Source organism: Equus caballus, chromosome 20, assembly GCF_041296265.1.
Source record: "Equus caballus isolate H_3958 breed thoroughbred chromosome 20, TB-T2T, whole genome shotgun sequence".
NCBI lineage: Eukaryota > Metazoa > Chordata > Mammalia > Perissodactyla > Equidae > Equus > Equus caballus.
Window position 1 is genome coordinate 48,955,308 of NC_091703.1, and position 17,706 is coordinate 48,973,013.

The 17,706-nt window shown below is 41.9% G+C and overlaps 1 protein-coding gene across 3 annotated transcripts in view; it reads right to left on the bottom strand.

The window, feature by feature from the left end:
- Positions 1 to 2,163: 2,163 nt before the first annotated feature.
- Positions 2,164 to 17,706, bottom strand: part of ADGRF1 (adhesion G protein-coupled receptor F1) — a 38,039-nt gene continuing 22,496 nt past the window's right edge. For 2 of the 3 annotated variants that reach the window (XM_005604072.4, XM_070245658.1), the window contains 8 exons: positions 16,753 to 16,904; positions 15,505 to 15,668; positions 13,626 to 13,814; positions 10,317 to 11,690; positions 8,572 to 8,613; positions 7,497 to 7,556; positions 3,797 to 3,863; positions 2,164 to 2,547 (listed from right to left, as the gene is read on the bottom strand). In XM_005604072.4, coding sequence (XP_005604129.3) covers positions 2,474 to 2,547; positions 3,797 to 3,863; positions 7,497 to 7,556; positions 8,572 to 8,613; positions 10,317 to 11,690; positions 13,626 to 13,814; positions 15,505 to 15,668; positions 16,753 to 16,904 — 2,122 coding nt within the window. In that variant the 3' untranslated portion in view covers positions 2,164 to 2,473. Of the gene's footprint in view, positions 2,548 to 3,593; positions 3,864 to 7,496; positions 7,557 to 8,571; positions 8,614 to 10,316; positions 11,691 to 13,625; positions 13,815 to 15,504; positions 15,669 to 16,752; positions 16,905 to 17,706 lie in introns of all 3 variants that reach the window. The other variant, XR_011430054.1, reaches the window with a different exon arrangement.

Here is a 17,706-nt window from a genome sequence, read left to right on the forward strand (position 1 = left end):
CCACTTTGCAGACTGCTGATTTCTCACTGTGTCCTCACATGGTAGACGAGACTAGGAAACTGTGGGGTCTTTTTTATAAGAGCACTAATCTCATTCATGAGGGCTCCACCCCCATGACGTAAGCACCTCCCAAAGGCCCCACCTCCAAATACCATCGGGGGTAGGTATTAACATATGAATTTGGGGGGTGGGAAACAAAGATCATAGCATGTCTAAGTGTGAGCCTGTTTCTATCTGTCACCCTGGGCATCATTGTAGAACATTTCAATAGAGAAACTCATGTCCATTCATGAATAAAAATTGTTCTCTATGTCCTTCCTTCTGTTCCTCTAGTCTTTCTTTCTACAAATCCTATTATTCAAATGGTGAAACTCTTGGCCCTGTCCCGTAATTTTCTTATCTTTGATTTTATATCTTTTTCTTTTACAGTCGGCCCTCTGTATCCATGGGTTTCACATTCACAGATTCAACTAACCTTGAATTGAAAGGCCTACAATGGTTGCATATGTATGGAACATGTACAAATTTTTTTTTCTTCTCATTATTCCCTAAACAACACAATATAACAACTATTTACATAAGTAATCTAGAGGTGACAAAGTATATGAGAGGATGTGCATAGGTTATACGCCAATACTACACCATTTCATATAAGAGACTTGAGCATCTGTGGAGCTTGGTATCCATGGGAGTCCTGCAACCGGCCCCCTCGGCTGCCAAGGGACAACTATACTTCTATTTTCTAGGTCATTTCCTCAACTTTATCTTTCAACCCATCTACTGAAGTATTTTATTTATGCTATTGTACTTTTAGTTTCAAAGATACTTTTTCTTGCCCAAGTATTCCTTTTTCATAGCATCCTGTTCCTAAAGGCAATATCCTATTTGAGGACCATATTGATCCCTACCCCGCTCCCCCCAACTCCTCCTAGTCTTGTTTTTTCCCTCAAGTTGCCTTTCTCTGTTTTCTTCTTCAGTCCTCTAGTCAGCGTATAGAAAAAGATTCTAGATAACACCATGCTGGCTCTTTTTGTCTGTTTTGTTTCTTTGTTTTGGCTTCTGCATTTAATACCAGATGCCTTCCTAGAATGCCTAGTGATCTGTGACTGTTTGGTTATTCTTAAGTGTGGGACATTACAGAGCTGATTGGAAGATCTATGTATGGGGTGGCTATGTTGACTCTTGGCCTAACTGTAGGGTGATCTGGGTGAGCGTTTCATTAGCAAATATCCAAAGTCAGTATCTTTCAGCGTTTTCTCCTGGTATGACCGGATTCTCCAGAGAGCACTGTCCCAGTCTCTTGCCTGGAGAAGGTAAGTCTTGCTGCTGGTGTTATATGTTAACTTTCTCTGAACCCCTTGTTTCCAGGATGGTAAGCTCTCCCTCAACGGCTTCTGGAGTCTCCCAGTCCCAAAACTCCATTTTTTCCCACATCGCCATATGATCTATTGCTAGGATGGAGGAAGGGACAGTTACCTGGCTGCTTGGGATTAGTGAGGGAGCTGAAAACGTTTCCTAAATTGACTCTGAGCCAACTGCACTGTTTAGTTCCACATTCACCCCACTTCTTAAGGAACCTGGTGCTGCCTAGTCTTGAGTCTCTTGAGGGATTCTGCAATGTAAAGCAGGTTGCTTCTTAGCTCCCCCCCCGTTGGCTTTCTTAGATCTGCTAAGTCAGTTAGCACTGCTTTCCACCTGCTTCCCAGAGTTCTGTTGTCTCCTCTCTCACTCCTTATCTTTGGGAGTTCACGTCTGTGACCACCGATGATCCCTTCCCCCTACTGTTCACACCTTTTGAAATCCCCTCCCCTTGAGTGTGCCCAGGACCTGTGACTTACTTCTAACCAATAGATTATGGCAAAAGCTATGAGATGTCACTCCTCTGATTACCTGATATGATACAAGACTCTATCTTCACAGCAGAATGGAGTATGAGCTATAAAGTTATTTCATTGTATTTTTGATTAACTTTCAAAGTTAAGTGACAAAACCCAAAAAAGCAAAAATAAGCCTAAACTCCAGTGGGAAAATTGAGAGGGAAATGCCTTTTCTGTAGGAAATTTGCACCAATGACTTTTTGATAAGAAGGTAAACATAATCCATGAATTTATCTAAGACAATTTCATAAGGTTTCTTACTCCAATTCAGATGATTGGAAATGCCTCATGAATAATGCTATTTTATTCAAAAAGAAACCCAGTTTGTGGCAGTGAGAAGCTGGTACAATTGACACAATTTCCGACAAAATCTGCTCATCTTCATTTATGGAGAAATTCTTTTGAATCAAACCACATGGAAATAAATCTTTCCATTTAACTGACCATAAAGAGGGCAGTGATGTAGCCGCTGAAACCTCCCAGACTCCTCAATCAGAAAAATTCCTTCTAATATTGAGCATAATTTCTTCACTGACATTTAGCTCTAAATGTCAAGTTGTTCCAAAAAATTGTCCTTGATTTTAGGGCTCCCAGCCTTATTCAGCTGCTGAAAACTGCGTTAGCATGATGTTGCTGGTGGACTCTCCAGTGTGAGACAGTGCATAAGCGCCTGAGAGAGGAAAAAGAGGAGAAGAATTATTGCTACCACGTTGGAATCAAGCATGAGACCAAAATCAATATAAGCCTATGCAATTCCTTAGAACCCTGGACAGTTTTACAAAGATGTTAGGAGAAGATAGAGAATGCAGTTGGTCTATAGGCACAGTATTTCATTAATGCCGTAGAAGCTTGCATTGATCAGACTTCTCCCATTTGAGAAGAGAAGCACCACATCTGTCAGATATTCAGATATTCAGCTGGAAAATGAGATAAAGTAGATTTGAGATCACAGAATGTTATTGCCGGAAGGAACCTTCGTGATCTCTTAGTTTTTCTCTTTACTGATGAGGAAGAAATGCCTGAAAAGGTAAAGAGATTTGTAAAAGCACTCAGGCTGGTTGACAGCAGTGATCACAGGACCCAAGGCTTCCAGATGAGCACATGGAACATTTTGGGAGGGAGGTGACTTTTCAAGTTCAGACACTTGAAGTTTATCTGGAATTCAAATAATTTTGATTGGAATCTAAAATGAGTTGCCTGTTCCCCCACCTTAATAAGGATATTAACATAATTCACGTGAAATGAGATTGAGCCACTTAAATAAGATTTCAACTTAACTTGGAATGCCATCACTCTTCCTTAGCCTCATGCTCCACCCTTCTCCTCCAGGAATACTGGGACCATTTGCAGTGCTTAACTATCAGTCTTCCAGTAGCTGAATATCATTGTCTTTAGCAACAGCCAATATATGAGCACAGGAACCACGCATGTCGTAGGTGGAGGGGGCAGTGCTCTCTCGCCCATACCATGTAGTGGCTCCTCCCTTTCTGGGAACACTTTAGGGAGGAAGATATGTCCAACATCAGGGCACAAGCACCTGGCCCCAAGCCCACTGCCCAGCAGCTGGCACAAGAGTTTGCTTCTCCAGTAAGGACACAATTGTTGTTAGTCTAACCACACTCCTTCACCGCATGGCTCTGATGATTAATATCACAGATTTATGTAATATCTAACTGAGGAAATGGCAGTAATTAGTGATGAAATTAAAAGTGACACCTGCTAGTCTCCATGAGTGTCAAATCTCCAACATTGTTCTGTCAGCCCTGAGCATCATCCAGATGAACTCTGAACATGTGGCTGGCTGATGTCCTCACACTTGTCACGTATATTTTCTTAAAGTTGCCATTGAATTTTCCTCATATGATGCACTCATATTCCTTCTTCTTACCTTTTATAACCTTTGGTTTATTGTAACTTACCTTTGTGTTGCAATGGGTTGAAAGGCTTTGCGAATTTGTGTTGGGCAGATAAATCTGATGATTTTTGCTGCATAAAAGAAAAACAAGTCATTTGGACATTAGTAGTATTCTTTTAGTGACAGTCTGCATTTCCTGACTTCTGGATGTCATTAGCGATCTTGTACTCCGTTTACGTAGTGCACTATTCTCTTTTCAAGAAATTAGAGTCTTTACTTGCTTACTCTTTCCTCTGCTTTGATCTATTTAAATATGCTTAAGAACTTATTTCTAAGTGAATCTTGTGTTCCTATATATTCTCACAACTTTTAACAACAAACTAGACAATAGTTTTAAAGGAGATATTATCCTTTTTCACATCCACACTTACATTTCTTTGATTCACACATTTATCATTTGAAGAGGAACCCATGAAGGAAAAACAATGCTTCTAGTAAAAATGGCCTTCAATAAAGCTTTGCTTCAGTGTCGCTCATCTTCACATTCAAATCTCTCTATGAATAATCTTTTAGTTACTGACGCAGAGGTGAAACACAGTTCAAAATTTTTAAAACTGAATTATCAAACTGAAATAAAATATTTCAAATAAAGAACATGCACTTATTGGGAAAAATAAAAGTGTTAAGATACATTGTATCCTTTTCCCACTCATTAATTGATTTCCTCACTAATTTAACGTTTCATATTGAGTGCCGTTGTGTGCCACACACTGTTTTAGACACCAAGAATATTGGAAGGAATGAGTTCCATTTCCTACTACAGAACATGTCATTAAGAAGCTAAATGAAGGGGCTGGCCCTGTGGCCGAGTGGTTAAGTTCGCGCGCTCCGCTGTAGGCAGCCCAGTGTTTTGTTGGTTCGAATCCTGGGCGCGGACATGGCACTGCTCATCAAACCACGCTGAGGCAGCGTCCCACATACCACAACTAGAAGGATCCACAACGAAGAATATACAACTATGTACCGGGGGGGCTTTGGAGAGAAAAAGGAAAAAATAAAATCTTTGAAAAAAAAAAAAAGAAGCTAAATGAAGACGGGAGAAATAGGTTCTTGTTATATGCCATAGACAGCCCAGTGATCATTTCCTGATTTTCACTGAAATATTTAAGTGGTTATCCCACATGAAGCTATGAAAAAAAATTATCATAGAGACAGGAATGAGAAATGTCTGAAAGTTCCAAAGTAAAAGAATTGATTTTCTAGAATTTAGAGCTCAGTAAACATATAATACTATAACCCTCAAGAAAAATCCTAAAGTGATGATCATTGCATTTAAAACGGCATCCTGCCCCATTTGGAGAGAAGAATCTTAGATTGCAACACTCTCAAGGACTCTACATGGCCTGAGAAAAAGCAACCTCTTTGGGCGTGTAAAGTTGTACGAGTTTAAGCTATTGGTCAAAAATAGGACCTGAGTCATTGGAACTAAGAATACAGAAATCCCTTCTTTGTGGAGGGGAGCCTGTAGAGGCCACCAAAGCCTACCTCTTGGTGAAGAGTCACAGAGAACACAGCTAGGGACAATGGAAGGGCCAAGAAGGAGCCCTGAGCCCGCAGCAGGGAGAGGATTTTGAGATAAACCACATTATGGGTCTATACAGCGTTATGGCGGCTTGGGGGAAGGTCCTTGCTGAGAACATCGTTAGTTTCTTCTTCCATTCCCTTCAGCCAACCATCCAAATTTTCACTGCTCTTTTCAAGATCGCTACTTCATCATCCCTTTTCCCATTGCTTCGTGGATGGCCATGTCTCTTACTTTAAAAAAAAGGTATCCAGATCTAAATTCTCTCAACATCATGACCTCACTCTGTACATGTTGATGGGAATCTGCATCAGCCTGATACTTCCTTGTCTAGGGAAGAAGCTAATCTCTCTATCTTCAGCCCAGCCCTCCATCCATCTTCCCAGGAATCCTCTTCTCTCAGTTAACCTCCCTCTCTTTTAATTTCAAACTCTCTTTTGCTGGCTTCTCCCTCCCAACATATGGACTTGCTCACATCCTGGCAGCTCAGCTCAACGTTGTTACTCCAGGTCCCATGTCTGCATCCAGTTACCACTTTCACCCTCTTTTCACTCATAAGCAACCTTCTTGACAGGAGCAGCCATGCTGAGCTTTCTCTTCCTCGCCTTATTCCTCAACCACTCTAATCTGAGTTCCTGCTTTTTCATTCAAACTCCCTCAGAAAATTACAAATATTCATCTTTTCTTCTGCCAAATGTACATTTATTTTAAAGCAAATGAAACACCTAATCAGAAAACAAAAATCCCATTATTGCCATGTGATTTGAAAACAACGGAGAAGGGGTGCACATCCAGAAAACGCAGAGCCCTCCCCGACCGCTGTTGCCTCGTGAAGTGTCCACGCTTTACTTTAGAAAAGGGGAAAAAACAGTCAGGGACCTTTACTGTTGTTTTCACTTGATTTTACTTTTGGGTGTTTTACTCTTTGGTTTTCAAATGAGAAAAATTCTGACTTCCTGCTTTGGAGGGTGGGGGCTGTCCTGTCTCACTTTATTAACTAAAGGTGGTCTGTAATTCAGCCACCTGTGCTGTAGCTCCCGCCTTGTCTTAAGAGTAGTGAATGATTTGCTAGTTTCACATTTTCTGGTTCAAGGGACTTTATTTCTCCACAACATAAACTCAAAATCACAGAACGTTAGCACTTCCGCTTTGAGTAACTAGTCCAACGCTTCATTTTAACTCTTGAGAAAATTGAAAGCAAAACACACTATGTGACTTTCCTAAGATCACGAAACCAATTGGTCACTGAATCCGAAATACAGGGCAGGTCTGTCTGCTCAGGGGCCACTGCTGCCTAATTCTCAGCAGTGTCCTCTACCTCAAAATGCAAACCTGGGAAAATTTTTTCATGTCAAAGGTTAATTTCCTCACTGTTTTTTATTTCAACAGGTTATGTTGTCCCTTGTAAAAAATCTTTAAACATCTGTGTAGGTTTTCATGTACTTAACTCTGTCGACTTTTATCCAACACAGAAATCTCTGCTTTAAAATACTTTCTGAAAGGCCCTCAGTGTTTTGCCAAAAAATGAAAGTCTAAATTAACATCAAAAATGCAAACTATGGATGCAGGTACTTTTGTTTCTAACTGGACTTTCCTTCTGTGGATTGCACTTTTATGGCAAAGAATGAAACGAAAATCCTCTGTTTCCCTGCAAACTCATCAGTTTGTAGACTTCAGAGCTTCAAATCGCAAGTCTGTGTCAGTTATACCAGCTTAAGAGAGACAATTCAGAGAGAGTATTTTCTACATGAGAAGTTAATCAAACCCTCACCCTTTACTTTTCTGGAGAAGGAAAAATGGTCTGCAGGAGGTCCAGAAAGTCAGGCAGAGAAATGGGCCTTCCTGATTCTGGATATTGGGAGACAAGTCAGACTAAAGCAAACGATATTGTTCAAAGGCATTTGCTCATGATAGCACCCACAGACCTCAATGCTTGAGCATCCTTGAAGCTTTCCATGCTTCTTATTCATTCATTCATTCATTCATTCCCTTGCTTGCTCACTCAAGAACTCTGTTATGAGTATTGACCATGTGCTGGGCACTGTGCCAGATACCAGGAATATAATGGTGACAGAAACTCAAGGGGTTTACACAAAAGTGGGCTTGCTGTGGGACTGCACAAAAAGAAAAATGCAAAACTGGAACTTCATGCATTGGCTCCATGGTAGCAGGAGAGAATTACCTTTGATGCATGCTTCCAAGAGCTTAAAGGAGACAACTTGTTGAACAGCAGTTGTCGCAGCTATAAGGGCAACAAAAAAATATTGAGGAGATAAACATATACCATCATACATCAAATCAAGAACAAAACTGCACAGAAATTGTGATTTTACAGTAGTATTTTCTGGAAGCACTTAATATACCACAAGCATGAGGATCTGATGAAAGCATTTACTTTCTTTTATTTCTTTTCTTTGCCTATAAACAAATCCAGAATTAAACAAATAAAAACAGTACCAAAAGCCATAATGACTCAGATTCTAGACGTTAGTAATTGGCACTAATTCCTAAACTGAAGTTTACCTTTGAAGTGAAGTTTCCTGACCATGTGAATGGTGCAAACAAGGGAATACTTAGTCCAATCAGGAACAGAAAATTGCCTCTTTGTAAACAAGAGTTTTGTGCATGTGCAACAATTGTGCTAATCATAAAATATCCTTGTCTTCTTATTACAACAAAGTCTATGTCTGTTAGCTTACTGTCTTTACCTCTCAATAGAATTGCTCAATGCTTTGGAAAAATAATGAAACAAGTTTATTTTTAATTTTTTTTCTTGATCTTTCATTTACATTGATCGTCCTTCATTAGGAATTTTATTTAATGCTAGAGATTATTTAATATTTACTATATAAAACTCTACAAATATAGAGGTAGATATCTCTTTCAGTATATTCTAAGTAAATGGATAAATTAATCAAAGGAGAAAAAGGAAATTCACCCCTAAGGAAAGTACTTTTGCTCTTGAATTATTGCCAAACCATAGCTGAAGGTAGAAAAATTAACAAGAAGAACAATTTCTCTTTTTCTTCTGTAATGTTCACATTATAAGTTGTGATTGGCTCCATACGGCTTTATCATCAGCAGTGAGTGTTTAGTTCTCTTGTCTCTTGACTGAGTCTGCCTTTTGTAAAGTTACAGAATTTTATTTAACAAGTACCCGTAGTCCACCCTCTTACCACATGAACGAGGGCCCCAGAGTTGAAGGGGAAGGATTGGATGCATGGGTTGGGGATGAAGAGAGAAATGAACATACATACCTTACCATCCAAGAGGATTCCAAAACATAAGATGAAAAACCCCTTAAAAAAGGAATAAACCACATGTATTATCTTTTTCTTTTCTAGAAAAGAAAGCATTTATATGTTATAGTATTCCCTCACCCGACACTGAAGCTGTTCTCTTGTCTCTCTCCTTACTAGAGTATGGGCCCCTTGAAGTCAAGGACACTGTGTGACCTCCACAGTGCCTGGCATAACACAAAGTACTCAAAAATCTTTTCGTTGAATGTATAAGTAAATGAATTATTGAGTGAATAAAGTTTCGAACACATGAAGAGTTTCGTCTTCCCCTTTGCGTTATCCTAAACCCAAAACAAATAACTTCTGTTTGCTCCTATATCTTAGTCTTTTTTCAGAACAGGCATTCAGTGAACATTTCCTAAGCATCTATGATGGCAGCAGGCACTGAGGGCCAACCCTAAGGCCAAGCAGAGGAAGTTGACCTATATCAACACCCTTTCCATCAAGTCCATCCCTTGGGGAACCCTTGGCAGAGCCTTTCTTGGACCTTGAAATCCTCCTTCCAGTCAGAGCACCCTCAGTTGGCGTCTGTTCAGACAGCACATCACCACGAACCTACTCCTGACAGGAGCTCCGCAAACCTGCCACGACTAGGTGTGTGCTCTCCATGATTGCCATCTGTACCATCACTTAAACTTCCACTGAGCTGCTGAAGAAACTGGAGAACCAGCTGCATTTAGGAGACAACTATGGAGCATTTATGATGTACCAGGCACTGTGCCAAGTGCTAAATCATCTCACTTAATCCTCACATTTACTCTGTGATGTAGGTAACATTGTCCTTATTTAGCAGATGAGAGAATTGAGGGACAGAGAGATTAAGTAATTTGTTAGAGGTCACACAGTTGATAAAGTGACAAGTTTGAGCCGAGACCTATTTAACTCCAGGGCTCAAACGTTTAACCGCCACTTCCCTGAGTCATTGTCCAGAGGTGACCCAGCAAATCAAGATTGAAGACTCTCTTCCAGATTCATCAAAACCTAAGGATTGCTTGATCCACCTACTCGCCAAACATGCTCTAATGGTAGTGTGTAAAGCCAGCTTTTGCAGCAGGGGTTGGCAAACGTTTTCTGTAAAGAGCCAGAGAGTAAATATTTTAGGCTTTGCAGGTCATGCAGTCTCTGTCGCAACTCTGCCAGCGCAATGAAAGCAGCCATAGACCATATGTAAAGGAATGGGCGTGGCTGTGTGCCAATAAAACTTTATTTACAAAGGGTGCTGGCCGCAGTTTGCCAGCCCCTGCTCTGTCTCACTCTAGGGACCACCTTTGCACCATTTAGAGTTAACCAATACTCTGGACTTTCCCTGTGGGCTTTTACAGAGGTCTGCACAAGAGAAAGAGAACTGAGTCAGCAGCCAGAGGGGTTAATCTTAGCTACATAAACTCTAACAGATTTAAAATCCTGGAATCGATTACTGGAGAAGTCCAATATTCTGCTTCAGTCAGTATGAGAGCAACTGTTGGGAAAAGTGGGTCCTTTTTTTTTTTCTTTAATTCACTGTTGCCAGACAGTTTGGGTTATAGTCCTGCTGGAGACAGGGAGATGAGAGAGCCTTCAGAGTGGTCTTACCAACCTCAGTTCTGTATAATTTGTCTAATTACCTAATGATATAACAGGTTCTTATTTTTTAAAATTATTTTATTGAGTTCATAGTCGCTTATAACATTGTGTAAATTTCAGGTTATCCCTATTGTTCTCACCTGGAATGCGTTGAGTGATGCAAAAATAACGTGCCAAGCCGGATTCTGTCTGTCCACCATTATTCCTATGCCAAAACCCCAGGTGAGCCCCAGCAGTGGGGTCAGAATGAGCAGGCTCTTCCCCATGCGGACGATCGTGGCCTTGTAGTCCTGACTCAGTCTTTCTCCCACAGCGGGCCTCCAGAGCTTCGTGAGAACTAACAGAACCACAACCAAATTCACAGCCACAATAGTCAGTGCAGGAACACCGAAGGCCAACAGAGGTTTGCTCCCTTCAGCCCAGTTAAGCCAACACACATCTTTGCTTTTGTAGCTATCGCTAGGTTGCGTGACTGCAATGGTGATGACAGATATAATGAGAGGACATCCGTAGCCCAGGCAGAACCCGACCGCCATCATTGAAGGCATGGCCATGTGATGGAACACGAAGATGATCCGATAAGCCAACAGGATGCCGAGCATGAGCATCCAAAAGAACAAGGAGAGGTAGAAAAGGTGCGTAAAGAACACTGCAGCTATGCAGACTCCAGAAGGGTTTACCGTGGTATCCACAGTGGCAGCAACAATAAACCAAACATCAGCAATCAGGAGGCACAGGGCTATGTTCACCATGCAAATATGACGTGTGTGTGAGGTCTGGCTTTTCTTGACCTGCTTCCAAAACAGAGCTTCAATGATCAGGCATAAGATGAGACTTCCGATGGAGATGCCCAGTCCCACAAAGGTGATCCATTTCACAACGGGGATGATGGCAGGGGGGACAAAAGAAGCCATCAGCATGGAGAAGGAGGTCAGGTGAGTACATCGACACATCACCGTGTCTGGAGTTTCATTCACCAGGTGACAGCCTGCATTGTTCCATCGCAAATGACTGAAATCCCAAAACACACAACGAGGCTGGCTCAGGTTTGACTCTATCTTGGAAAAAATCAGGAAAATTTCATTTATGGTATAGTTTTGGATAACCGTAGATATCACAGGCCCATTAACTTGAGCATTTCCATTTTGGGTAATGGGTAGAATGTTCCCCATGGTCAATGAGGCCATGCTGATAACAGTTTCTGGAAGGGACCTCTGGAATTGGTCTGACCCAATTAGCACATGGCCTCTGATGGGAATGGAGATATTTTGAGGGAGCATTTCAGTCTGATAGTTGTAACCCTTCTCGAGTTGGATTTCAGACCCTGGAATCCCTTTCCAGTTAATGAACTCCCGAGAAAAATTCAGAGGCAGAGCTGTCGGAGGTACCAGCATGCTGATATTTTCCAATGTCTCTAGTAGCTGTGAGCTGGCATGCTTTTCTTCCCGCAGCAATACTGTCCAATTGGTTACAGATGATGAATTAAGAATATGGTCAGCTATCCTGATGATATCCTGAAATACAAGGATGAAAGTGAGTTTGTATTTTGAATAAACAACTCAGAGGACTAAGAGTGAATAGTCATTAATATTAAGCATAAGAAGATTGCCCAGAGAATTGGCTCAGTTGAGAATCACATGAAAACTCATCAATGAAATTCATCCTGGTTGTTCTGCACAATAGAAGCTTCGGTTTAAGAAACTTGGGTCAGCAGAATCATGTAAGTTCGGGAGTGATCACCCCAGGGCATTCATATGCACACCGGGCTTTCAGGATGAGTGACAAAGAATCCTGCAATTTGGGCTGCAACAGTGCGCGTTGGTTCCTCCTGAGATGGCAGACATGACTGCATTGCTACTCAGGCTGAGGGTCAAAGAGTGAGACATGACTTAACTGCTTTCCCATCTTGTTTGTTTTGCCAGCATCTGAATTTCTAAATTCATGTCACAGACTGTCAAGTTTTAATTCATGTCTGTTTATGACTTTTGTTTAATAGAGAAGAATATAAAGCAAAAATCCTCTAAAACTGGACCTAGCAACAAGAAAGCATTGAATTGTGGGTTCTATGGGTCAGTCTCAGTTTGAGAGATTCTTTTTTCAAACAACTCCTCGAAAGGTGCTGCTTTCTCCCACAGGACCCTCTCTTGCTTGTGGCTCTGGTTCCCAGGCCTTCCGCCACAGGCATCTGTCACTCTGGCAGAGTCTCACCCTGCTGCTGTGGCTTCTGGCCCACAGTCCCGTAGCACACTTCTTCTATGCACCCCCAGGAAGCTCTGCTTTTTTTTTTTTTTTTTTTTTTAAGGAAGATTAGCCCTGACATCAGCCACCAATCCTCCTCCTTTTGCTAAGTAAGATTAGCCCCGAGCTAACATCCATGCCCATCTTCGTCTACTTTATATGTGGGACGCCTGCCACAGCATGGCTTGATGAGCGGTGTGTAGGTCTGCACCCGGGATCCAAACCGGAGGACCACGTGCCACTGAAGCAGAGCAGCGGAACTTAACCGCTACAGCACCAGGCCAGCCCCTCCTCTGCTTTCTTTTGGTTTGTTCTTTGCCTGCTCTGTTTTTGCCCTTTATTTTATTTTACTTTCAGCCTTTTGCGTTTAAATTTTTGTTTTAGTCTCTTGTAAACAACATATGGTCAGGCTTCTTTTTTTCAAACAAACCTGAGCATCCTTTCTTGGATTCGGGAAGATTAACTTATTCATGTGTAATGCCATCTCTGACATAATGCTTACCTTATGTAGTTAAGTATAATTGTGTGATCATGTAATGTTATACATTATATAATCCAGTTTTGCAAAATATTTTATTTTTTAAAATATAAAATGCATACATCCAAAATGTTGGGAAGGGATGTATTTAGCAAATATTTATCGAGTACCTCTTAGGTGTCACTTGTCATTCTTCTGGCCACTAAGGTGATACCTAAAATCTAAGCAGTGGCTATTCCAGGGTGATCAGATTACAAACTATTTTTCTTTTTGCTTATTTGCATTTCTTATAGTGACCAAGACTTATGTGTATAATTTTTGAGTTAATTTTTAAATATCTATACTAAATGATGAATTTCCCAGTTGAAAAAAGAGTTCTTAAAATATATGTTACTCAAGTCAGAGCTTATGGCCACAGGAAACAACTATTGTAGATTGCAAACAGATGTTAAACAGTTGGCACCTGTGTCATATGGTGCAAAGGCACTAAGCTTCCTCCACGCCAGGTGCTATCTAGGCAGCCTGCCCAGGGGCAGCTCCCTCTTCCTTTGAACTCACATAATTGATCCCATGAGTTCCCGGTACACCACAGAGGAAGCAGTAAAGCTCACACAAGGACTGTTTGCTGGCTCCTGGGTCTTTCTCAGTCGTGCCCCATCAACTCAGGCTTTTGTCATTCCTCCTGCGAGATCGAGCATTTAAAGAGAGCCCTCCAAGCACACACAGACCATACCTCCATTGTCGAATTGGACACCCTGAAATGGCGTGCCGTAGACAGGGATGAAACGTTGCCCAGAATCGACACCACCGAAGCCAGATTCCCAGCCGTGGTTGATTGGCTTTGCTGAATGACAACTGAAAGACTTCGCACCACGGATGACACGGCTGCCTCAGTGGCATTGTCTGCGATCACACTGAAATTCTAGAAATAAAGATGGTTACATTCTAAAAATCAATAAAATGCTATGTTTCATCAAATTTCAATCAAATTTCTTGACCACATATCACTAATATTTGTATGGTGCTGTATAACGTAGGATAATTACATAGCAATGATAACAACAATGGCTGTTATTGAGTGCTTTCTACACTCCAGACACTGTGCTAAATGCTTTACCAGGGATTTGCTGAGTTAATCCTTTCATCACCCCTTGAGGGAGGTGCCATTAGTATTTTTATTTTATAATTAAGGAAACTGAAACTTGAAGAGACTTATTAAAAGGTATTTGCATATGAATTATTGTCCTAATTTTACGGTTCCTGATGTTCAGGGAGATTCAGTGACTCTCCAAACAGTCCCCAGCTAGGAAGTGGTAAGGTAGGGTCTACTGGCACTAAATCCTATGCTGTATACACTATACTATGCTAAGAAATCCTTGTCAGATGGGCAGTAGAGGGACACGCGTGGAGATGTGACTACACTTGTCACTGGATTTGGAATTTTAGTTTTTCCCTGAGGCTCCCATCTGCATCCACTACACTGAGCTGTCTTGGAAGGCACCAAAGGGCTATTCCCTTCCATTCAAAACAAGTCAGCCCAGGAGCCCAGATCCCACCGGTTTTTCTTTTCGCTCTTCTCAGCGGACAGTGCAGTTCTCTGCCTGGGGCACCTGAGATCTGCCTGCCCTCACACCCTGGGGTGGACTAGTCCCAGCTGTGGTCCACGTCCAGAACTGAGGCAAAGAAGGCAAGAGCGAGGAGGCATGAGGAACCATCTGATCCAATCTCCCTCCTCCGTGAACAGATAAGGAAACTCAGGTCCAGAAAGGGAGAAGTAAACACTCTGCAGTCCCTTGATAAACACCATTCTGGGGTTCTTTACTGCAACAGCGGGTCTCTGGCTGGGACAGAAGTTCTGCTCAATATGGGGAGCTATTTGCAGAACAGTATCTGTGATCGGGTCTTGGAGTCCCTCTTTCCCATGACTCAAGTCCTAATTCCTCACCATTTGCTTCCATCTTTCTATCTACCTTGTCTTAAATCCTTGAACCTTCCTAAAAGAGCATCATGTGGAGGTCACAGCACAGGACTGAGAATCAGGTGGCCATGTTTCCAGTTCAACACTATTGCTACCAAAGGGACCATTAGCCCCTTAGTCTTTCATTTCCTGATCCTTGAAAGACGTTGGTAAACCAGATGACCCTTAAGGTCCATTGCAATTCTATCATTCTATATGGCTCACCTCTGCCTGACCCACTCCCTGCCCTGAATTCTGACATGTGTACATCCTCACTCGTACTAGGCCTACAGCTTCTGACCCATGCCTTTCACTTAGATCTTTGATTCCCAGGCTTTCTGGACTTCGGAGGCCAGCTGACTTGCTGTTCTACCATCTATCATAGATGATTCAGCATTGATTCACTCCTCTGCAGCACCCCTCCCCACCAAAACCATCAACTCTGACATTTTCTGACCTTCTCAACTGCCACTTAGACTCTGATACTCAAGCCCACACTCCCTGGGTTGATCAGTGTCTGATGTTACCCTCACATTCTGGCACTCAACAATGAAACAAATTGATAAATTTTATCCCCCACCTAACCGTGCTCACTGGGAGATGCCCACTGTGAAACTCAAAACCAGGGCGAGTCTGCAAGGTGGAAATGCTTTACCTTCTTCAGTTCTTCCAGCTGAGAGAGCACACAGGTCTCCCTGAGGACCTGCCACCCAGAGGGCTGGCACCTGGCAGTGATGCTGCCAGTGTAGCCGCTGCTGCAGGGAAGAGTGTACTCATCATTCGTAGACCCAAATCCAAAGCCAATGCTGTTACACTGGACTGGAAAAGAATGGAAAAAGAGGGAAAATGCCTCTGAATATCCTGGCACTCTATGTAAACTATATAGCAGTGCTTTAGAAATCATAAGTTCAGAGACAAAACCCAGGCAAAACTCAGGAGGAGAAGTTTGTCTCTGATGCCCAGCTTCATTCCCATCAGCACATCTTTCTCCTTCCTGATGCCCTCCCCTCCCTAAGGCTGACCCCTCTCCCTCCAGGTGTCTGATCTGTGCCAACAATCTCATTTTCAGTGGACTATCAACTACTATTTGGTGCCAATAAGGTAGAGTAGGATAACCACCAGGAAATATTTTCACTCTTTAAGGGAATGCTAGAAAACCAGACAACCTTCAAGACACTATGGAACAAAGCAGTAATGACATGGTTAAAAGATGGGCAGTTGCCATCAGAGGTGACATATCCTACTTCGTACCCCTTTAAAGGTTTCTCACGCTGTGACCAGCCTCTAGCAACTCTTGCAGCTGGCCCTTAATAACATATTCTACCATGACTGGGACTGAGAGACAGAAACCTTGAATGGAAGATCCTCAGGGCTCCGATTTTTGTTTGTTTACCCCATTGCTGCGTCCCAAGTGCCCAGACACTTGGGACACTTAGTCAGTGTTTGTGGAATAAATGGTGTTGAAAGTGGCACAAATTTTGGTGGGAGAGGTTTAAGAGTGAATGTAAAGAAGTGAAAGAAAAGTAAAAATATCTGATGGGGGGGTGTGTGTGTGGACGACCTTGATGTATGCATTCCTCCCTGGATTCTTCGGACTACGATTTAGGAAGACTCTCAGCCCCAGCGACGTTTCAGCACGTACACACGTGCATTCCCGTCACAGCCTGCGCTGAAACCAGTCTTCTGTGACGTTCACAGTGGAGATCAGGTCACCGATTAGCAAGGGTCCAAACTAGTTGGCTGAAAGTGAATCTCACCATGAACAGCTGCCTGTTTCTCCTGAAAGTCAGTCTTAGAATAATTCTGTATCAGAAATTTCTCCGATCTACTTCCTGAAGACACAAACGGGCTACTAATTAAAGGACTCTCTTAACCTAAGCCGAGGATGGAAGTCCAGTATTACCTTTTCCGAAAACTCTGAAAGAGTCGTCTTCTAGTGGAAACAGCTGGTGGAGGCCTGCCTTAGCCTCCTCAGCCACCTGCTCAATGGCTGACAGCAGCTCAGCCGTGCTGCTGGAGCCAACCACCTCATACCCAGCAAGGATGCTTCCATCCCTGTCGTGATTATGTGGAAAGAAAAATGAGATTCATTAATTTAATCACTCAGGGCCTACTCTACGTGTGCATGGCATTAGATCCCTGGGAATAAATCAAACAGGTTTGGTCACTGCCTTCACGGAATGTACATTCTAGTGGAGAAGGCAAGGCAAATATGAAACAAGTAACCACTATATATAAGTAATTTCATATATATATAATTATTATATATAATTACATAATTAAGTATATATCATTATATTTAATAATATATACATATACATTATTATATATACACATTATATTTAATAATGATGTGTAATAATATATACATATATAAAATTATTACATGTAATAATAATATATAATTTTATATATATAAATTTTGTAAGTGTTACAACAGACAGGTACAGTAATAAGAATAACAGGTCAAGATGAGGCCTGCTTTAAATAAGGCTGATCAGGAAAGGCTTCTCTGTGCAGTCTTTGAAGCTGAGGCCTAAAAGATGAGAAGAAGAGGCCAGTGAAGCAAAGAACACTGGTGTAGCATGCCAGCACATGTGAAGGTCCTGAGGCAGGAAAACATCTATGAGTTTGACAGATTTAAAGACTAACATGATTAAAGTTCAAAGAGCAAGAGAGAGATAGGCAAGAGATGACATAAGAGAAGCAGCCAGGAGCCAGATCATATAGGGCCTTAGAGTTCGAATTTTACTTTTTATTAAAAGGTTTTAGGGGCTGGCCCTGTGGTCGAGTGGTTAAGTTTGTGTACTCCCCTTCAGTGGCCCAGGGTTTTGCTGGTTCGGACACTGGGCACGGA